The 17,082-nt window shown below is 46.1% G+C and overlaps 1 protein-coding gene across 8 annotated transcripts in view; it reads left to right on the plus strand.

The window, feature by feature from the left end:
- PPP6R3 (protein phosphatase 6 regulatory subunit 3) overlaps positions 1–17,082 on the plus strand; it is an 83,752-nt gene that overhangs the window by 47,669 nt on the left and 19,001 nt on the right. For all 8 annotated transcript variants that reach the window (XR_007948485.1, XM_051967117.1, XM_051967118.1 and 5 more), the window contains exons 8-15: positions 717–829; positions 3,527–3,640; positions 8,894–9,023; positions 11,056–11,208; positions 12,953–13,102; positions 13,793–13,857; positions 14,694–14,809; positions 15,740–15,825. Coding sequence is in view for 7 of the 8 variants with exons in the window: in XM_051967117.1 (XP_051823077.1) it covers positions 717–829; positions 3,527–3,640; positions 8,894–9,023; positions 11,056–11,208; positions 12,953–13,102; positions 13,793–13,857; positions 14,694–14,809; positions 15,740–15,825 (927 nt within the window). In the remaining variant the exon portion in view is untranslated. The remainder of the gene's footprint in view (positions 1–716; positions 830–3,526; positions 3,641–8,893; positions 9,024–11,055; positions 11,209–12,952; positions 13,103–13,792; positions 13,858–14,693; positions 14,810–15,739; positions 15,826–17,082) is intronic.

The following is a 17,082-nucleotide window of genomic DNA, read 5'->3' on the forward strand; positions in this document are numbered from 1 at the left end:
TTGAGAGAGGTGGCGTGTGCTGTAAAGGAAGGAGAACCCTCTTCCTCTGTTACATTTGGTGCCATTTGACCAGCTGGCGTCACTATTAGGAAGAACTTACTTTGGAAACCTGAGGATGAGGGGGAACACCTTGGGGATCATTTGCCGAGGATTTTTGAACAGAACTGATTCAGTGTGCAGCAGACCGCTGAGTAACTGGAAAGTGTCCAAAGAAGGCACAACTCTCCCAGATTCCCAAGAAACAATTCTGCCTTTGGATAATTCTCTTCATTCCAAAGAAGCTGAACATAAAAGGTTGACTATTGTTTGGGGGGCTTTCCCATTTGTTTTATGTGCTATTAATTTTGAGTGCTGCAAAAGTTGTCTCTGCTCTGCTGGATTATTGTTCTACCTGTATTTAGAGACTGATTGTATAGTTGCCTTTGGTATCCTGAGGCTTTGGGATCCAGCCACAATTTAAATGTGAAATGGGGGAATCTCTGTCTCTGTCTGTCTGTCTGTCTCTCTCTCTCTCTCTCTCTCTCTCTCTCTCTCTCTCTCTCTCACACACACACACACACACGTCCCCCAATCTTCCCGATCTGCCTCTGCCTCTGTCTCTCTGTCTCTGTCTGTCTCTCTCTCTCTCACACACACACACACGTCCCCCAATCTTCCCGATCTGCTTCCCCTTCTTTCAGGGCTGATGGTCCTAAAAACTCTGCTTTTCTCCTTAGCGGCATTCTAATGCCTCACAGTCACTCTGTGAAATTATCCGCCTCAGCAGAGACCAGATGTTGCAAGTCCAGAACAGCTCAGAACCGGACCCCCTGCTCGCCACTCTAGAGAAGTAAGTTCTCCATGTTGTGCAGTGGTCCGTTGTCCTAGAGGCTGAAGAAAGGGGTGGTGCTTTTGTTCCTTCTTTTTTCATTCACCTTATTGGAGAGTTCAATTTGTAAGGCCATTGGAGCCTCCCGATGTCGGTGACTTGACAGTGGCTGTGTGGGTCAGTGTGCAGTGCGGGACAGACCTTCTACCCGGCACGCTTCGAGGAGTTCTGTCCTGCCTGCAGCCCATGGCTTCTGGCTAACACCGTTTTCCCTTTCATTTTGAAATCTGGCTCTTCAGAAGTTCTGCTTTTTTGGGCTTTTCTGCACCTGAAATGCAAGCCCTTGTAAACTTTTCTCACACTGGTTTTTCTCTTTGGTTTTTCATGTTACCTTCATTATCAAAGTGACCCATTTGATTGATTTGAATTGGAGAAAGGTGACCCCAGAGAGTTTGTGCTTGTCATGGGTTCCCTGTTGCCTGTGCTGTGGCCACTCGGCCTCTGGGTTTTCTGGGGCCTTAGAAGCACACTTGCTAGTTAGCATCACTTAGATAGAATCCCTGGTAACCAGCAGCTTGATGGGTGGGGGCTCCCCCATCCGCCCATCATGGCTCTCTAAGGATTTCTAAAGTATTCCTTGCCTTTCTTCAAAGGGGGATGTGGCTTGAAGGAGAAACTCTTAGGCACTAACTTGTGCTTTTCTCTCTCCCTGTGAGAAGAGAAGTGTTTGTCTCCAGTGTGCACAAGGAGAGAGCAGGCCTTTAGGCCAAGGAAGGCCTGCAGCCATGCTCTACCTCTCACCCCAGATCTCTTGGGCCTCTCAGGCCTCCCTGGGCAGCTTTCCCAAGAGTAGATTTTGTGGGGGGGAGGCACTGTGTTTCCTCATTAATGAATTCACAGATCAGCCCATCCCCCCTCACACTGGGAAACTGGGAAGGGGCCCATGTTCCCTGGCTTAGGAGGCAAAGGAAGAAAGGCTTGTTCTGTCACAAGATGTGGAGAGGGCCTAGCGCCTCCTTCCGGTTACTCCTGGCATGTAAATTATTTTGGAATTAGGAGATTAGTAGGATAAAACTGCAAAGCAGCCACTGCTGTTCCCTGGTTTTTGCACATATGCTGTTTTCTATGTAATTTACAATTCAGGAGCCGCCCCTGAGGAACTAGAGTCTGGGGCTGCATCTGTGGGTCACAAGCCTAATTAATGAATCCTTACTAGTCACTGGCATACCTTCATAGGAAGGGCTCCTTAGCAATCTGGGAATTTCCACCCTAGGAATCACTGAGGAGATGTGAACGAATAACGGACCGGTGGCCCCTCCCCCCTCAGAAAATTAACTTTGGCGGAGGCCATGACGTCACAGGACTTAAAGAGAGGCAGTTGTGGGTGAGGGCTCCCCTAGCTGTAGGTCCCAGGCCCTCCCGCAGTGAAGCTTATCTGTTGGATGAGGTTGGAAACAGCCCCATGCTGCCGAGGCCCCCGATCTCTGTCACAGGGACGAAAAGTCAAACATCATGCATATGGGCACATTATTGCGGAGTTATTTTTTCAGTCATGTCCGATTCTTCACGACCCCATTTAGGGTTTCCTTGGCAAAGATGCTGAAGTAGTAGGCCAGCTCATTTGACAGATGAGGAAACTGAGGCAGCCAGAGGGAAGTGACTCTGAAGTCACTCAGCTAGGAAGTCTTTCTGACTCCAGTCCTGGAATTCCATCCACTGCTCCTCTTAGCTCTCCCTGTGTGCCGAACCCCCACATTGGATCAGGGACAAGAGCCCGTGCCTCTCATCCCCCAGGACAGCCCCCTCTGTTTAGGGCACATTTTCCCTTTACTTGGTGGCATTTCCCGCTTCTCCCTGTTGTGCCCTGTGACTGAGCAGAACAAGCCCCGTCCCTGTGAGCTCTCTTTGGGGCTTGGGCCGTGGCCGAGATCTCCTGCACCTGGCCTTCTTGCTGCTCCCCTGGAGCCCAGGCTTCCACGGGACCCCTCACCCCACAACAAAATGCTGCCATCGCCTCCCGGGGTGTCTGCCCAGGCTCCTGGCAAGAAAGCCAAGACCAGTGAAGTTACAGCCGGTATTCTGATCACTTATAGACAGCCGGGTGCTTTCTGTACGTTGTCTGCCCGGTGACTCACCGTTGTGGGGTCTCACAGGGACCCCATGAGAAGGGGGTGGGGTATTGTCCCCACCTAGGAACCTTATTCATGACCAGAGGCAGAGGGGGAGAGGCATTGGCCGTGCCGTATCTTGGGCCTTTGGAGCTTGGGAAAAGGAGGCATCTGTGAAAATATCATAGTCCTTTTACATGATTTTTTTTTTTTTGAGTGAAAAAGGTTGATTTTTTTTTTTTCTACACAAGGACTGATCATTGGGAAATCAAGTACTTTGAGGCTTTTCAATATTATATATACTTTATACATCCAACCCTTAATTTATTTGTTGGATGTGCTGCTAAAAAGGCACGAGATACTCAGTAGCTTAAAAAAATTACATGTTATGGAAGAAGCCTGCCTCATCCTACTATCAGGGCATTGCCGATAGGACTCAGGAGGCGCAGATCCCACTTGGCACACGCCAGGCGGCAAGCGGCACAGACGGCCCTCCATCCTCCCGGGGCAGCTCCCGAGCTGGCACGCTTGGGCGGCTCTCCGCGGATGCGCTCGCCGCTTTCTTTGCAGGCGTGATGCTTACGGTGCTCCCTACTCTGTCTGTTCCCAGGCAAGAGATTATTGAGCAGCTTCTATCAAATATTTTCCACAAGGAAAAGAACGAGTCGGCGATCGTCAGTGCGATCCAGATACTGCTGACTTTGCTGGAGACGCGACGGCCAACGTAAGTTTGCTCTCGCCTTTCGCAAGCATCTGCTTGCATTCTTAATCTCTTGATCATCTTTGTTTTTAATCACTTCCATTTCCCAGCGTATCCCACTCAGAACCAAAAGGGAGCAGGGTGTCAGCAAGCTGAGCTAATATAGCTGGAGCTTCCCGGGGATTCGGGCCCTCGTCTTCCACTCTGCGGAAGGCACCCCCATCCCTCATGGACAGGTTCCTTCTTGAACCTCTTAAGCTAGGGTTAGTTTGGGGCGAATATCGGCAGCATAGTGAGATTTGCCTGGTCTTTGCAGGGACTGTGGCAGACTTGAGGGAGTGAGGATGCTTTTTCTCTGCTTCTCCTGCTCACCTTCCCGTGTTTGGGCTGTCCCCAACAGCTAGTTTTTACCCTGTTTCATTTGTATTTGTGTGTATGTGATCTCCTCAATGTATCCTGAGTGATAATGGAATCTCTGGCTCAGAGGATGTGGCCCCCTAGGACATTTTCTTTGCCTGCGGGCGGGCCGGTCTTCCCACAGTGTCTCCAATGTTGACCCCTGTTATCTTTGGTCATTTTTGCCCATTTGTGCCATGCGTGAGGTGAAACCACGAACGGTTTTAATTTGTACTTTCTCTTACTGATGACTAGAACATTCTTTGAACATGATTATTAAAAGTTTCCATTAATAGATTTTTTTAATGGTACTTAATGATATTTTTGTTAAGAATACCCACCTGAAGGGATTGACCAAAGTAGCCGTGTGCCCTTGTGGTTTTGGTTATTTTTTGTTAGAGAATTATAATAGAGCTTACTGGTCTGGTCCAGAGGTAGCCTCTACTACCACTCAGGCTCCCCAGCTCCCTTTCCCTTTCTATCTGGATTCAGATACAAATGACTTTAGCATTTGAAGCTGGCCATACCCTGCCCCCTGCTGCCTTATCAATCTTAAAGTTAAAATCTTTTCCCACCCCGTAATTTCTCACTTTCTGTCTCGGTTCCTTTATGCTGATCCTAGTCTGTGCTCAGAGGACCCTCCCTCCCTGCTCAAGCATCACCTCCACCCGGCGGTATTTCTGGGTCTCCTACCTTGTTTATACTTACCTTGTATGTTCTCATTGATGTCTGGCGTCACCCAGTTAAAATGTCAGCTTCTTGTAGGAAGGGGTGGTCTGGGCTTCATGTATCTTCAGCTCTGAGCATGGAGCCCGTACTCAGCAGTTACTTATTTGTTTATTGATTAATTAAAAACCTCAGGAATATAATGTAAATCCAGTGAAATAATGGACTCAAAGTGTTTTGTAAATCTCACTTTGGGAGCCTAAAAATACCATATAAATAGGAGGATGGATTAACATTGTACAAGGCCACGTGGGGCTTGAGAGCCAGCCTTGGAGTAAAGGATGCTTGGTAAGAAGTCCTGCTGCTGACACTGAGCTCTGGGGCACTCTAGTACCTGCCTTGGACGAAGAGTCATGGGCCCAGCATGGGGTAGAACTTGTGTCCTGTTGGGCCAGGAAGTCACCTTTTAAAGCTGGCAGCGGCCAAACTGTGTAGTGTGGAGCAATCCTCACACCATTAGGAGCTGTTTTCTGTGCAGACTAGAGATAGGAAGCATTTCCCAGTTTGGTCAAGTGCTATGTGAGACGAGCTCTGTGGTTTGGAAGAGTTGCTTTAACTCACCAGACCCCTCAGGTCCCGGACTTGCGTCTTCATCTTGCCAGTGTCTTTGTCAGAAAGAGCTGGACAAGGATGGGGCTTTGTGTTTGAGTGCCTCGGTTTCCTACAGATGTGCATTTGGTCCAAGTCTCTTCCCTGGGCCCTTTTCTGAGGGGGTACAAGTAAGGGTTAGGTCTAGCTGCAAGGAGGGGACGGGAGGAAAAGGGACATTGTTAAGGAGTTATAGATACCCCTGATGAAGTGGGGGTCAGAAAGGAGAGCATGAACATAGTCTCGAAGCAGGTCCCAAGTGTTCTGCTCCATTTCCAGTTCCTCCATTGGTCTTGGCACTGGCTTACGGTTACTTGTCCAGGCCCTTTTCTATAGAAGTGGAAGCAGGCACGAGGTGGGCAGCAGATGTCAAAGGCCCACCAAGGAATTGAGTTGAGTGCCACTTGTGGATAGGATCAGCAGTTTGTCCTGATGGAAAAAGCAGGCCGTTAAATGGCTTTACAAAGTAGAATAGTTCGGATAAAAAAGCTCCATAGGAAAGGCTGCCTGTGCCACTTGGTGTTATTCAAATTTGGGAGTATTTTACTTGAAATTTTTGGGTCACCCTTGTTCCTCGTTTGATCTCTGTACAGAAAAGTTGACTTTTCAATTCAATGTTTTTTCATGTTTAGATTCTCTTAATTTGTCCTCATCCTTTCCCGCATTAAGAAGGAAAGAAATACAAAACCCATTGCAAATAAGAAGTTATGCAAAACAAAGTTTCCACATTATTCATGTTTCTTAAAAAAGAAAGAAAGAAAGATGTATTCTTCAATCTGTCCTGAGTCCTCCGTCTTCTTTCCTAGAGGGGGATCTCATCTTTGAAATTGTCATGAATCATTTCATTGATCAGAGATGCCTGGTCTGTTGTTACAAGGTTGCCTTTACTGCATTGATCAGAGAAGCCTGGTCTGTTGTTACAATGTTGCCTTTACTGCATTGATCAGAGAAGCTTGGTTTGTTGTTACAATGTTGCCTTCATTATATTGATCAGAGAAGCCTGGTCTGTTGTTATAATGTTGCTTTGCTTTTACTGCATTGATCAGAGAAGCCTGGTCTAGGATTACAATGTTACCTTTACTATGTATGATGTCTGAGCTCACTCATTTCACTTTGCCAGGTTCATAGCAATCTTTTCAGGTTTTTCTGAACCCATTCTGATTGTCATCTCCTATAACCTAATTACAGTCCAACACAATCCTATTCCACGATTTATTCAGCTGTTCCCCAATTCATGGACATCTCTTACATTTCCAGCTCTTTACCACCACAAAAAGAACTGCTATTAATAGTTTTTGTATATATGGGTTCTTCTTTTTCTTTGATCTCCTTGGGATTTCAGCCTAGTACCAGTTTTGTTGAAATAAAGGCTATGCTTGACATTTAATGGCTTTTGGGGCATAGTTCTAAATCTCCTCTAGAATGTTCATAGCTTCAACAACAGTGCATTAGTGTCCTCATTTTCCATCATTGGTCATTTTCTTTTTCTGTCATTTTAGTCAATTTTTAATGGACATGAAATGGTATCTCTTTTTAAATTATTAGTGATTTAGAGCACTTTTTCCCATAAGACTATTGATATTTTAGATTGTGTCCTCTAAAAACTGCTTGTTCGTATTCCTTGATCATTTATCAATTGAAGAATGACTCTTATTCTTATAAATTTGAGTCAATTCCCTGTACACTTGAGAAATATTGCCTTCACTTAGAAAAACCCAGCAAAGATTTTTTTCCCCTCATTTTAACCACATCGGTGTTTTGTTTGTGCAAAATTTTATGTAATCAACGTTGTTTGTTTTACCTTCTTTGAATTTCTCTTTCTTGTTTGGTTATAATCTCTTTTCTTATCCATAGATCTGACAGATAATTTCTTTCATGCTCTTCTAATTTGGTTATGATGTTACCCTTTCATATCTTAACTCATTTGAACATTTTTTTTGTATTTGGTGTGAGATGTTCTATATGTCACTTTTTGCCTTTTCCCAACCATTTTTGTCTCATATTGACTTCTTTCCCAAATAGTTGAAATATTTGGCTTTATTAAACATCGTCATGTCCTCATTTGCTTCTGTATATATTACATTTTATCTGTTGATCTAACTTTTCTGTTCTTACCCAGAACCAGATGATTTTTAATAATTACAACTTTGCAGCATAGTTTGAAACTGCTAGTGCTAGACCCTCCTTCCATCCCCCGTTTCATTGATTCCTTTGATATCCTTGATCTTTTATTCTTCCATATGAATTTTGTTATTTTTTCTAGCTCTATAAAATTCTTCAGTAGTTTGATAGGTGTGACACCGAATAAGTAAATAACTTTTGGTAGTATTGCCATTTTTATCATATTGGCTTGGCCCACCCATGAGCCAGTTATTTATATCTGTGTTTATTTGTGTGAAGAATGTTTTATAATTGTGTTCATGGAGTGCCTGTACATGCCTTGGTGAGTGGACCCCCAACTGTTTTTTATACTGTCTTCACTTATTTTTAATGTAATTTCTCATTCTATCTCTTCCTGTTTTGTTGGGAACATATAATAGACATGCTTATGATTTGTGTGGGTTTTTTAGAAACTTAAAATTTCAAAACAACGCTTTGAGGAGCTTTTGTATCCTGCCTGCCTCTAGAGTTTCCTAACATTATAATTATGGCAGTACCACATTTCTTTGGCTGTCTTTGCCATCTAGAGAGGAAGATTTGATGAGGTTGTAGCTCAATATCTTTAGCACTCATTTGGGATCATTTAGAAATCTTGTCAGTGAATCTGACAAATATCTAAAGTGTTGGTAAACATTATTAACTAGTAACAGCGTGTTGTAGTTATGCTTTTCCCACATCCTGTAGTAGTAATGCTTCTCACTCATCTGCTTCTGGGGCTAACCAAGACTCCCCAAGGAGGAAATAACCATTTCGGCCCTCACGATATTTCCTAGCAAGGAGGACTAGAGGTTAGAATCTGCAGTATAATGCCTTAGCAAGCTGCTCTGATAAAACAAGTAGGCTGGGAGCCTTTTGGCCTCCTGATAATGGTTTTTGCTCTTTTCCTCCACAAGGTGACCTATGACTATGACCACCCTTCAGCTCCATTAGCATATAAGCTGCTTGATGTTGCTTGATGATATTCTTTTTTTTCTCTCTTTCTAACTTGTACCTTAGAAATGACTATTTGTAGAATAATTTAAAATGTAAATAAGCACATTGGGAATAGAGTTTGTTTCATTTGTTTGTAGCTCCATCACCCAATACCTGACTCAGAGTAGATGCTAAATAAATGTTGGTTGATGGATTGATTCCTGCCTTCAGAGTCAAATCCATGCAGTGGATGGAGCCTTGGCTTCATTTGACAGAGAAAAGAAAGAACTCTCAGTTCCCTCCCTGATGGCAGTGCCTTGAACGTCTATTGGACTGTGTCCATTCTATTAAACTCCGCTCCTAATGTTACTGCAATACTTCAGTCTTCTATAGAGAAGGATGTTGGTCATATGTGAATTCCCTCTTTCAAAGAATTGAATGATTTGCATATTCGTATATTTATATATTAGACAAATGAATTTGCTTTATTTCAAGATTTGAAGGCCATATAGAAATCTGCCCACCAGGCATGAGTCATTCGGCATATTCAGTCAACAAAAGTGTTTTAGAAGCTATAAGAGGAAGACTTTCAGCTTTCCATGAACTCCTGCTTGAGCCTCCCAAGGTAAGTTCATGAAATTAAGAAAAATTTGTCCCCTTATTAGAGTTCTGGCCTCAGAATCTACTGGCAAATTTTGTCTTCATAAACTCCTTTACTTTCCTGCAATTAACCATGAGTAAAAACATATAGTACATATATGTTATCTTAATTGGTAAAATTGAAAAGTCCTAGAGTGAAAGTAGTAGAGTTTCTCACTTTTGAAAATTTGGGGTTTTTTTTCTCTTCCCAAGAACCAGTCTTTGAATTAAATAATGTCTTCAAGATAATTCTTATCATATTTTGTTACATACAGTTCTCATCTCTGAAACTGTCATCCAGAAACTGACAGTCTTTGAAGAGGCGTGTACTAACTAAGGATGGTAGTGGCCATCTTGCTTCAAAGCTCTCTTATTGAGAGAGCAAGAAATTGCCAGGGACTGTATGAGACTTGAAGAGTTTTCAGTTTTCATCTACCAAATTAAGTTCTTTCTTTGCCAGTGAACAGGAGAGAGTAATGATGCTCCTTAGAGTGGTCAGAGCCACAGGGATGTGTCTGTTACTTGGGGACGTTCTAGGGTGATCCTTAGAAGGTGGGAAGGCAGCCTTGGTTTCCCAGTCTGAATCTTTGTGTTAGCTGTGGCTCACAGCTACCTTTCTGAGGCGCTATGGGATGTAACTTTGGTCCAAATGAATTTTGTGGCGTGCTCTCGGGACAGCTGCCAGGTCCTAGAAAACCTCCAATGGTCACTATTGGGAATGGTTATTGTTAACTAATAAGCAGGTAAAATCCAGATTTTTTTGCTTAACCTTCTCAGCATTTTGGGAATGCTTCTGTTATGGGCCAGAACTTGAAACAAGGTGCTAAGTCAAATTCTGGCCCATAACAGCTTCTATTCAGAATATTTTGAAAACATGCTCAACTTGGAGCATTTTGTTTAAGTCTGAGTTTCTTTGAATAGAATGTTGCTTCCAAGATTTCCCAGCTTCTAATGACATAAACATCAGTGGGGGTAATTTCCATCTGGGATTCCACTTGGTACATGCTAACTTCTGGGGTCTTCTCTTTCTGTTAATTATAATATACTCGTTTTTGGTGGATGCTAAAAGTATTGGACCAATACCGAATGCAGCCTCAAGGTGGCTCTAGTTTGGGAATCGGTCTTGGTGACGGCCAAGGCATGCTATGAATATAAAGCCATACCCCTGGATATGGCGAGGCACAATGGGGGGAGTTGAAGAGGGCCATTAGTCAGCTCTTCCTGCCTAAGTTCTTATGGAACAACGACGTGACAGTTGGGTAAGATGTCTTTCTGGGTTTTGTGCAATGGGGCATGCTCCTGAAAGAAGGTTATCTGCCATGGCTCCTCTCCTAAAAGGCTTTTTTGTAGTGTCCTAATGTATTTCTGTGAACCAGAGGTTCTTTAAGCTATTTTGTGGCCTAAACACTTTAGGCATATTCACGAGAAGCCTATAAAAACTGTCTCAGAAGCAAAATTGCCACCTGCGTAAAATAAAACACATAGGATTACGTTGAAATAAACGGCAGATTTTTTTTTCCACCAAATTCATCCTCTGAAATTTTCCCCTTGTTTCTAGGGTAAGGTTACCTGCTTTAGACTCTCTATGGCTTTTAAAATATGTTTTAAGTCTCCAAATTTTGGGTTAAGCTGGCATATACTGAGTGTAAAATGGGAAGTGTGTACCTATGGAAGCGGGAACAAATTTACTGATATATAGGACGAGGAATTGTTAAGAAGGTAGAATGGAGTTCACTGAGCTCGTCTTCAAAATAAAAAGATGAGAATAGGTGACTTTCAGGCCCCTTTTAGCCCCAGATCCTTTGAGAACAGTTTCTCTTCTTGTATTTTGGTTCCGTTACATTAGTTAAATGTATATGTGGCCATGGAAATGAGTTTATTGGAAATCAACCCGGCCTGCTAATCCTAGTCTGAAGATTATTATTTTTTTTTCCTGAAAAATTGGAGCCAGTCTATATACAAACCACTTTATGGAAAGTGATATTTTGGTTTGAGACCAAGTGTTTTTCTCTCTTTAGAAAAGTGTTATGAAGACAACATGGGGTGTGTTGGACCCTCCTGTGGGGAACACTCGCTTAAATGTGATCCGACTGATCTCGAGCCTCTTACAAACCAACACAAACAGTGTCAATGTGGACCTCATGGAACTCAACAGCATTGGCGTGATCCTGGTAAGGGCTCACATGACTAGTGCCCCAGCCCTTGGGTCCATTGGGGAGCGTGTCCGAGGATTGTGCTCTGGAAGCTTTGTTTTTCACAGCACCCCCTCTCTCCTGTATCCTCAATAGATTCCCCCACAGTCCATCTGTCAGTTTGTCCGTGTTTATGGGGGCTGTGGAGTCTGTGTTCCGTCCAGAGCTTTGGCTGTGAGGTCAGGGGAAATGGGGTTGGGGGGACTGGGCAGAGCCTCCCCTGAGCCTTTCCTCGTCTTTGTGACCATCCTCTCTGACTCGCCCTTTCCAGCCTCCCCCTTCTCCATTCCGTCTTCTAGCCAGCCAAAGAATTCTTTGTGAATCTCAGTTCTGAACAGGCCTGTGCCTACTGCTTCCCTCGAACTTCCCCATTTGGGCCTGGAAGGCTCTTTGTAGCTTGGCTCCCCCGTGTTACTCCAGTAACTCTCCCATCGCCGTGCCTCTGCCCTGGCTGTCCCCCCGGTCTGGGATGCGTTCTCCACGTCTTCTTGTCCCTGCTTTCCTTTGAAAGTTGGCCCAAGAGCTGCATCTCCAGCACAAGGCCATCCCTCCTTCCCTCCCCTGCTAGTGGATCGTCCTTCTGGGTGCGGGCGCATGCGCACGAGCATCACACGCTGGACTCGTAGGAAGGTGTGTGGACCCCTTCAGGAGAGAACAAGCCCCCCGAGGGCAGGACTGCCCCGCTGCCTTTGGCCGCTTGGCTGGTCGATGTGCTTAGGCCAGGAAAGTTCACGTGGGAATTGTCTGTCCTTTGTTTTCATTACTTAATTTCGAAGAGCTTGAGGAATCTCCTGGATTCTTCCAGATGATCTAATGTCGGGAACAGGTACCATGGGGAAGAGAGAGTCGGTAGGGTCTCATTTTTAAAAAGCATTTCCTAGGGGGAAAAGGAAACCAAAGAATCCCCGAAGTAGGATCGTGACCTCGATGCTCTCTTCCCCAGGAGAGGGTGCGAATCTTCCCCCCTTGGGGGAGTCAGTAAGAGTCATTCTTACCTGTGTTCTCTGATCTGCTTTCTTCTCTCATTCTGACTAGTATTGGCTAGAAAGTGAACAGTAGCCCTAGCCCACAGAATTCTGGCTGCTCAGCACACAGAAGACAAATACGGTTTTGCAGCATCATTAAATTCAGGCCGATGGCGGGCCTTTTGGTAGGATTGTTTTCAGTCCCTTGTTGGAATGTCAGAATTTGACTGAGGCTTTATGATTTTGGTCGGTGCCCCGTCCCCAGAGCATGGCTCTCAGGCTGTCTGTGAGCGGGTAAGGGGCTCCCCGTGTTCCTTTGTCACACGCCTTTGGCTGACGCTGCAGGATTTGCAGACCAGGAGCTCTGTGGGGAATGATCACACTGCTCAGAAGACTGGCCGCTGCAATGGCGCGATGTGTGTTGTGTGCATGTGTGCCCGTGTGCACCTCTCATTGAAATCCCCTTCTGTCGAGAGCTTACCATCGCAGGTGCTTCATGCTCTTCCTCCGAGACTCTGTGAAAATACTCATGGACCCATAGAGCGGACAGACCTTTTCTACCGTCCAGGCTGATTGTTCATTTAAGTGTGACCTATGCTGAGACCCTCCATTCTCACTTTGTAGACATACCATGGCTGCTGATTGAGTTTCCTTTAGTGAAATTGTGTTTTAAATTCATTTGTAGAGTGGACTGAGAGTTTTAAAATAAAGCTCTCGCTCTTTCTCTCTCTCTCTCTCTCTTTTTTTTTTTTTGGCAGGATATGTTCTTCAAATATACATGGAATAACTTTTTACATACTCAAGTAGAAATCTGTATTGCCTTGATTCTTGCAAGCCCTTTTGAAAGCCCAGAAAATGGCACTGTTACTGATCAAGATTCCACTGGTGACAATCTTTTACTGAGACACGTAAGAGCCCTCTCTTCCTGTGTGTCCTTGAATGAGGGAATGGATGTTGGGGAGCACCGTGGGGGGTTTCAGGGCTTGGAACCTGCCTTTTGGGGGCAGATGCCTTCACCTTCCTGAGCTTCAGTTAACACGTCTGTGGGGGCTCAGCCTGCCGGGCCCCCCCTGTTGCTACCTCTCCCTTCCTGGGGGCCAAGTTCCCACATGGAGCATTTCTTCTTTTTTCTTTTCTGAATCTGCCTCTCCACCTGCATTAAGGCAGCTTCTCTTTAGTCCTTGTTAGCATGATTTACTTGGCATTTCTGCCCTGAAAGAAGCTCACGGTTGGGCCGTCATTTCTAATTTATCCCCAGAGCCTGGTTCCCTGTAGGAATAATATTATCTTTGGTCAGACTTCTTGGCTTAATTTTCTTAGCTGATCTCAATCCTGAAAAAGCAAGTCTTTTTTTTTCCTTTGAATTTCCAGATTAGTTTGACTTGCTATAATGGGAGGCCCTGTATTTGACCATCTGTCTTGTGATCTGGGAACTTTTTCTTTTTTGCTTCTAGTCATATGAGTTTTGTTTAGCCACCTTTGTTGGCTGTTTAAATCATACATAATGTTCTGTGACTACACTGCTTTTATGGGGAAAACATTTCAATGTTAACTGGATTTTTTTTTCTTTTCTCTTAAAAATAAACAAACAAAAACAGCTGTTTCTTAAGTGCCAGTTAGTGGAACGAATACTTGAAGCCTGGGAAATGAATGAGAAGAAACAGTGAGTAATCAAATTTTTCTCTCTTGGGAACCGCATTTAGATTTGTAAGTTAATTAGGCAGCAGGTCTTAAAGTGCAGAAAGCTCTCAGTATCTGAACCTGTGGGTCTGAAAGCTGTGCTTGGCTCTGACCCACTTGTGGGACTCAGTGCGAGGCACGGAGGCGTGAATAGGCAAAGGTGGACTGGGCTCTGTCACTTGAGATGGGGGAGGGGGAAACATCATCTGCTTCCATGTAGAAAGCCAGCCAGTCAGGTGCGTCTAGGTTCATGGAGGGTGATTTTTAGGCTTGGGGCTGACCAGAAGGCAGATGTACTGGGACAGAAGCTCTCAGTATATCCTTGACAGTCCCTGAGATTGGGGAAAAAACTCCATATTGGGGACCATCTGACCTTGGTACCCACCTAGTCATCCTCACTGAATTGGCTTTAATAGCAAACAAGAGCTTTTCTTACTGGCTGTGGAAAACCGTGCCGAGCACAGAGGTGTGGCACGCCTGAAACGTGCCTTAGGCTGACCGGCGCCCACTCAGAGTTTGTTCTCTGGTCTGGCTGACCAGACCCAAAGAAAAGGGCACCTCTCACCCAGAAGGATCTTTTCATCATCTAAACCCAACTCAAAGAGGGTCAAGGCACTAAAAATGGACCGTCAGGTGCTCAAAGGGGCTTCCCTGCTCCGCACTCGTCAGCCCTTTCCCATGGCAGCTGCCTGATCCTTCATTCAACATTGAGATCACAGATGCTTACCCACAAACCCATTCCCCAAGGGCCTGAACACTTGGTCAGGTATCAGTTTAGCCCACTGTCCCTACTCAGTCCCGACTTTGTCCTTCTTTCAGGGCCGAAGGAGGCCGACGCCATGGTTACATGGGCCACTTAACGAGGATCGCCAACTGCATCGTGCACAGCACGGACAAGGGGCCAAACAGCACGTTAGTGCAGCAGCTGATTAAAGGCAAGTCGGTTTTAGATTCATTCCAAATTACACGCTCGTTCTGGGTCCTTCCGGCATGCTCTGTGTAGTGCCTTATTTCATGGTCACCATTGTTATTTTAAGAAGCACATCATGGTGCGGATGCCCCAGGGAATCTGCTCTAGGGTTTTTCCACCAGTGGCGTAAGTCAGAGGTGATCATGGCGTGGTTTCTAAGGCAGGCCTTTTTAGTCTTTAAAAACAACACAGACCAGTCTCCCAGAGTGCTCTTGCTCTTGTCTAGGGACCTTTGTGCTCCCAGGTACATGGGACTCTGAGGAGGGCTTGGGTCTCTCCAGGTTTCTGAAGGGTCCATGATCCACCTGGGTTGTAGAACTTCATTTCAGCTTGTGGATTGCTCTCATGTGAACCTTCAGTCTCCTTCGGCCTCTTCCTATCCCTAGCTGGGCTGGCGGGATCTGTCCCCTTTAGTCAGCATTTGGCCTCAGTTGGGGTCCCTGTGTTGCTCTCCCCCTACTATAAGTGGGGGCGACTTTGCGCTACCTCAGCAATCATTCGTAGCCAGGTGAGAGCTGGGTTTGTCCAGATGGAAAAGCATTCTGTCTCGTGTAGATGCCGGGGCACCTGCCGAGCAGCTGGCAGGCCTTCTTTCTGAGGGACTCTGGAAGGGCCGCCAGGAAACCCAGCACCAACCCCTCTGAGGACTCGAGCCGGGACACTTCCCTGGGAGGGAGGGGTGTTCGGGTACCCACTTCAGAGGCTGAGCTTTGCCAAACTACCCTTGGGGCTTGGTGGCCACTTGGCTGTAAGAGGCCAAGGGGTTAGCCTGAAACCTTGGGATGCTCCAGGTTGAGAGGGCCAGGCCCTGGGCATGGGGCTCTTGCCCACAAATCCTGTGGTTTGTGCATACACAGTAGGGCCGCCCAGTGACGCTGTTTCCTCTGTCTCACAGAGCTTCCGGACGACGTCAGGGAACGTTGGGAGACCTTCTGCAGCAGCTCTCTGGGGGAGACGAACAAGCGCAACACGGTAGACCTGGTACGTGGGAGGAGGCGGGAGCGGCAGCTGAACACGGGCCCTATGGGCCTACGGCGCCCCCTCTGTGCTTGGTCACAGAGAGCATCTCAGTTGGTCCTCACCACAACCCTGCAAAGTAGGTACTCACCTTATCCCATTTTACAGCGGAGGAAACTGAGGCAGGCATCGGTGAAGTGACTTGATCAGGGTCCCACCCCCAGTCCAGCTCTGAGGCCCCATTTAAGCTCAGGCCTTCCTGACTGCAGATCCTGCTCCCATGGTGTGGCCTGGGGCAAATTTTGAATCAAAGCTGGATGGTTAAAAGGGAAGAGAAGAAAGCCTGAGTTCTTAAGCTTCTCCCCTTTTGACTTTTAAGAGTTTCTCGGGGAGCACTGCCTCCATTCTGCTCTGACCCTCCAAGGCTCCTCATTTTATCAGCCATTTGTAACTTCGGGGCATGGAGCGCAGACCTCCTCGTGGGGGTGTCTCCAAGCTTTGTTGGGTTACCACCAGCTTGCTGGCCCAAGCCACAGCTGAGCATCCGGTCCTGGGCTTTGCTACCAGTGAGGCGAGGCGGGCTGTTCCCAGGCTTCCCAGCCTTGAGCTGGCCCATTGACTTATCTTGGGGGTAGCTGCAATGCCCCAGAATTCCCTTGAGTTGTCTCCAAAATAGAGCTTCCTCACAGCGTAGTATTTGGAGGAAGGCTGGTGTCCCCCAGTTTTAGGTTATTGAAATAAGGAAGCCACTCATGGACGCAGCTGTTAGCTCTGGTCTCGAAGGCTGCCTGATTTTTAAAAACTACAATCATATATGTTGGTATTTAGAATGTATCGCATACCATTTTTATCCTGTCATGAGATTCACTTTATGTCATTTTAATAAAAGTCCTTTTTCCTGAGAGTACATTCCAGCTCACAGTGCGTAAAAAATTAACCCAGAAGCCTAAAGAAGGGGGCGTGATCACCGGCTGCCCCCCTGAATTCAGCCCACCATGGCATGAAACACAGACATGTTTCCAAGCTCTCTTTTCTGTCTCAGCCTCCCCAGGCCCAGACACAGCAAAAGAGCTCTTGTGGGCCCTTCCCAAAGCCCGCTCTGGCTTTGGCTGGAAGCAGGAGGGCTAGGACTTGGACGAGTGAGGAGCGTGCTGGGGGCCAGAGAGCCTGCTGGAAAGCAAACACGGCAGCTCCTCTCCCCACAACTTCTGAAAGCGTTCTCGTGTCCGCAAATGCAGATCTTTCCCGGCCTTTGTCCAGGACACGGAGCCCTTTCAGTGT

The sequence above is a fragment of the Antechinus flavipes genome, chromosome 6 (assembly GCF_016432865.1).
Source record: "Antechinus flavipes isolate AdamAnt ecotype Samford, QLD, Australia chromosome 6, AdamAnt_v2, whole genome shotgun sequence".
NCBI classification, from domain to species: Eukaryota; Metazoa; Chordata; class Mammalia; order Dasyuromorphia; family Dasyuridae; genus Antechinus; species Antechinus flavipes.